The following is a 4,909-nucleotide window of genomic DNA, read 5'->3' as shown; positions in this document are numbered from 1 at the left end:
GCCACCTTAGGTGTACGTGGCTGGTGCCTTAGCCGGTTGAGCAATAGGCGTTGAGCCCCACAAGCCTTTCTTAAAGATGATTTTGATCTGTCTTTTGAGAGATATATGGCCAACAAAAAATGGTCCCATGCATAGCAGATAGAAAAAGCCAAGAGTCTAGAAAGTAACAAATTATATAATAAAACCTCAAAATATTAATAAGTGAAGAAATAACATTTATATTGTGTATGGCATGGAGGAGACCTTTGTCACCCAACTGTTAAAGCAGACACTGGATAGTTAGTAAAATCTCAATATTCTTTTATAATACAACATATGAAACCAATAATCTAGGGGAGTGTTTTTTAGTCCATGTTTTAGGGTTTTAGTTACCTCACTAGCTATGAATATTTTTAGCAATTTCTTGCTTACTTCCAACATATGCTGCTGTATGTGTATGTTTGGGGGGAACTTACTTTGTTATGAAAATATTGTTTGAAAGTTGTTTATCTCTAAAATAGAAAACACTGGAGGAATTGGTCAAGGAATGTCCAACAGACTAGTAGTCAAAAAAGCTGACATTAGTTAGGACTTAAATGACATTCAAACATTTCTTTTTTTGAGACAGAGTTTCACTATGTTGCCCTTGGTAGAGTACTGTAGCAGCACAGCTCATGGCAACCTCAAACTCTTCAGCTTGAGTGATTCTTTTTTTTTTTTTTTTTAGCTTGAGTGATTCTTTTGCCTCAGCCTCTCAAGGAGCTGAGACTATAGGCACCTGCTACAATGCCCAGCTATTTGTTGTTGTTGTTGGTTAGCAGGCCCAGGTCAGATTCGAACCCACCAGCCCCAGTGCATGTGGCTGGTGCTCTAAACACTGAGCAACAGGTGCTGAGCCAGGCATTCAAACATTTTATAACCAATTAATTTCCTAAAGATTTTTGGTTCAACGATAACTATCATGGATTCTACTAAACTTCCTAGGGAAAATCAATATATATGTCTACAGCCACCTCCATTAAAAATAATTTAGAATCTTCCAATTTGTTAGGAGCAAAGCTGCATTACCTAAGACCATCAGAGCCATCAGGATCCCAGACAATGCTGTGAAGGTTGGAGTCCCATCATCTGCAAAATCCACTTAGTAGTTTTGTTTTGGTTCTGATAGTGCTTTTGTTTACATTTTGAGAAGACAATCATATTGCTAAAATTTTCCTCAGAGATGAGATGGATAGATGGTTGTAGGAGTTCTAGTTACAAGGACCATTATTTTGCAAACCTTCTAAGCATCTTTAAAGAGAAATGCTTTAGAAATGTAACAGGAGTCTAAGGAAAAGGGAATGCTATTTGTTAATGTAGGAGCCAAGGGAAAACTTTTTGGTTTTCTGAAGGTTTGCTAAAAAAATCAGCTCAAAAAAGCAGATTAATAGGCAGAAAGGAATACAAATTTATTTTAACATGTATAGCACAGAGAAATTGTAGGCAATGATTTTCCAGTAACCCAATAAAGTACAGATAGTTATCCTCCTTCTTAGAGAAAGGGAGATTGTTACCGAAATTTCCAAGGTCTTGGGGATTCGAGGAATGAACCTACAGACCACAGATCAGTGGTAAGACAGGATTTTTATTAGACAGAAGAGAATACAGGAGTAAAAATCACCAGAGATTCTGGCGAAAGGGTAGACCTAAGTTGGAAGTCTCTCACATGGGCCCTTTGTCTAGGGCAGTGGTTCTCAACCTTCCTAATGCCGTGACCCTTTTATACAGTTTCTCATATTGTGGTGACCCCCAACCATAAAATTATTTTCATATGGTTGGGGGTCACCACACATGAGGAATTGTACTAAAAGGGTGGTGGCATTAGGAAGGTCGAGAACCACTGGTCTACATGCATATATTACATTTTTGGCCAGGACTTAGTAGGTGGAAAAACATATTTTCAAAGTTAATGAATGCATTAACAAATGAATGAATGCAGTTCCTCCTCTGCTAGGGCAAGGTTATCTCAGGGAAGGGATTAGGGTGTGTGCCCCTACTCAGGGTAGAACTACACAATGTTCATGATCTTACTGAAGCCCAGAGAGTGTGGCCTGGAAAGGGCAGCCTTTTTGTGCCTGGAAATCAGGGTCTGACTTCTGAGCCCAGAGAATCATTCCCCTGGGGCTGGGGACCCCCTGTCCAATCCCAGGTAGGGGAATCCTATATCAAGATGGAGTAGTGTGGATGATTTTCGGAAGGTACTAAATGATTTTTAGGAGAATTCAATGAACTTGAACATACAATGGCTTGAGATAATGTTTCCTGGGCCCTCTGAGCAGACAGTAGTTCTTCCCAGTCACTTTGATAGACTTCAGTCTTTCTTCCTGGGATAGGAGCTCAGTTGGAAGGAATCACAGGTAATTGTTTTTCTCCTTGGGCAAGTTTGGACTTCAAGGTGATAAGGAAACTTTAGAGAACTTTATCCTGTGCTCTGAGAGAGACAAAGGATTTTGGGGTGGGGCATCGAGGTCCGAGAGACCTTTAAGTGGCTTCTGCAGCTCCGCAGGTCCAAGGGCCATATTTAAGGGTAATTGTTTTCTGAGCTCCAGTGCTAGAACCTCCTGTCTGTATACCATTGGCAGTGCAGCGGCCCTTTCAGTGGTTAATTTTATTAATTTGAACCTACAACATTGGAGCAAGGTAGGTAAAAACCCCAGTCAAAGAAGAGGAAACAGAATTACAGCAATCTGAAGACTTGTTTAGGTAAGGAGCAACAAAAATTCAATCCCATCAGCTTTGATATGGACGCTGGTTGAGGTACTAATGCTTCGATGGGGGAGCAGCCAGGACCAGAAACTCTTCCAATTTCTTCTGTAAGAAATTGGAACAGAAAACTCTGGAAGCAGAGTAACCAAAAGCGCAGAAAAAACAAGGCTTAAAGGAGCTGAAATTCAGCAATTCTTGGGATGACTGTGGCAAAGAGACAGTAGTTGTCCTTCGGAAACACCTAGGGGCGTTTTCCACACTTCTGGCTGCCTACTTTGTCCGGGTTACTGCAGCATCCAGAAAGTGAAAACTGCCTGCCCGCTGGAGACTGTCTCCCCGCTCTGCAGCTTTCTCTCCACCCTCGGGCAGGGACCACACTAGCCCTGAACGAGCATGGCCTTGGGGCTCGCTGGTTTTCATTAGTCTGGGACAGACTGGGAGGGCGGAGGCGGGCCTTGGCGACCGGCGACCATCTGGCACTCACCGCGTTCCCGGCGCGCTCTCTGTCCGTCTGCAGCCCGGAGGCTCGCGAGGGCGGCAGGCGTCCCAAGCTCAGTCCTGAAGAAGCCATGGCGAAGTCCAGGGGCCGTTTGTACCTTTGGATGTGCTTGGCTGCAGCGCTGGCATCTTTCCTGGTGGGATTTATGGTGGGTAAGTGTGAGAAACATCTTCCCAGATCCCGGGGCTCCTGCTTCTGTTCAGAGGTAAAGGAAGAAAGCTTGGAATTTGAAGGAATTAGACTGTGTGCTCGCCTGGGCCAGCTGAGCTGGATTCAAGGAGCTTTGCAAATTTCAGCTAAATTACAAAGCAAATGGAAGGTGTTTTGACTTTCCTAACAGGCAAAATGTAACTGAAATTCAAATTGATTAAATGCTCGACAAATTCAGGCTACTGGTATAGGCTGTTGAAAAAACAACAACTTTCACTATCTTAAGGGATTTAAAAAATGGTTTTATTTCGAGCAATATTAATGAGTCAACGCTTTCAATGAATATGGGCAGCTGCAAAGAACTGCTCTTCCTTTAGATAAATACTTGTGGAATGCTCCCTGTGTGGCAGGCGCTGTGCTGAGCACTAGGTGCCCTGGGAGAGTGGGAAAGGCCAGGCCGGGATGAATAACATAGGAGAAAATGAAAGAACATCCTCAAATAAAACTTGTTTCAACCAGCTCAAAATCACATTACATGTCAGAATTTTAGTGTTTTCTGCGTTTAATATGAACATATTTTTTATTAACACTCCTATTCTAATGAACATTTTTTCTTTAAGCTAAGTTTTACTTGTTGGGTAATGGCTTTTGGGGGGATTGGAGCTATAGTTTTATAAAGTCAAAAGTGATTATGTGTATATATATGTATATTTTTCTGTCAGGCTGGTTTATTAAGCCTCTCAGAGAAACAGCCACATCAGTGCGCTATCATCAAAGTATACGGTGGAAATTGGTATCTGAAATGAAAGCTGAAAACATTAAATCATTTCTTCGGTAAGTTTATTTTGTATATTTGATCTTAAAAAATAGTGTTTAAAAAATTGCAGAGTGAGAAGTGTATTATATCTGCTTTTTCTTTATATGAAAGTATATATTACTCATTAATTGATGATGGTTTAAAATGTCTATTTAGACCACTCAGGGTGAAAGCCATTCCAATATTACAGAAGTAGGTCTGTCTTTCTTAACTTCATCTACCAGAAAAGTATCTTGTTGGCTTATTGAGACATGTTTCAATTTCACATAACTCTGGGGCTGCAACTGAATCATTCTTTGTTCCTCACCTCTGGGTTTAATCAGCAATTTTATGTAGACATCATATTCTCTCAGGAAGAGTTAGATGCTTGGTAACTCAGTTGTTTAGTGGAAAAGAGATTGAAGTTACAGTTTCTGTCTGCTCAAAGTTAATTTATTCCATATTGCAAATATACATCTATTGTTTACAAATAAGACAAAATGAAAGCAAAAGGATCAGTTTTACAGATCCTTCAGCTTCTAAGCATGAAAAAAGAGTGAATTCAGGGGAATGACTGTGAACTCCTTAAGGTCAATGACCATAGCAATTATTTTGGGGTTTAGACTCTCTCAAAAGGTATCACTAAAAAACTCAGCTTTGCTGAAACATAATTTATATAAAATACATTGCATCCCTATAGAGCCTACAATTGAGAATATTGAGTACATGTGATATTTTTT

At 40.6% G+C, this 4,909-nt stretch overlaps 1 protein-coding gene across 3 annotated transcripts in view; it reads left to right on the top strand.

The window, feature by feature from the left end:
* Positions 1-3,221: 3,221 nt before the first annotated feature.
* NAALAD2 (N-acetylated alpha-linked acidic dipeptidase 2) overlaps positions 3,222-4,909 on the top strand; it is a 68,828-nt gene continuing 67,140 nt past the window's right edge. For 2 of the 3 annotated variants that reach the window (XM_012801295.1, XM_003780830.2), the window contains exons 1-2: positions 3,222-3,375; positions 4,096-4,207. In XM_012801295.1, coding sequence (XP_012656749.1) covers positions 3,294-3,375; positions 4,096-4,207 — 194 coding nt within the window. In that variant the 5' untranslated portion in view covers positions 3,222-3,293. Of the gene's footprint in view, positions 3,376-4,095; positions 4,208-4,909 lie in introns of those variants that run through there. The other variant, XM_023510141.1, reaches the window with a different exon arrangement.

This window comes from Otolemur garnettii, unplaced genomic scaffold, assembly GCF_000181295.1.
Source record: "Otolemur garnettii isolate 467f Iridium unplaced genomic scaffold, OtoGar3 scaffold00001, whole genome shotgun sequence".
NCBI classification, from domain to species: Eukaryota; Metazoa; Chordata; class Mammalia; order Primates; family Galagidae; genus Otolemur; species Otolemur garnettii.
This window is presented reverse-complemented; position numbering and strand designations above follow the sequence as displayed.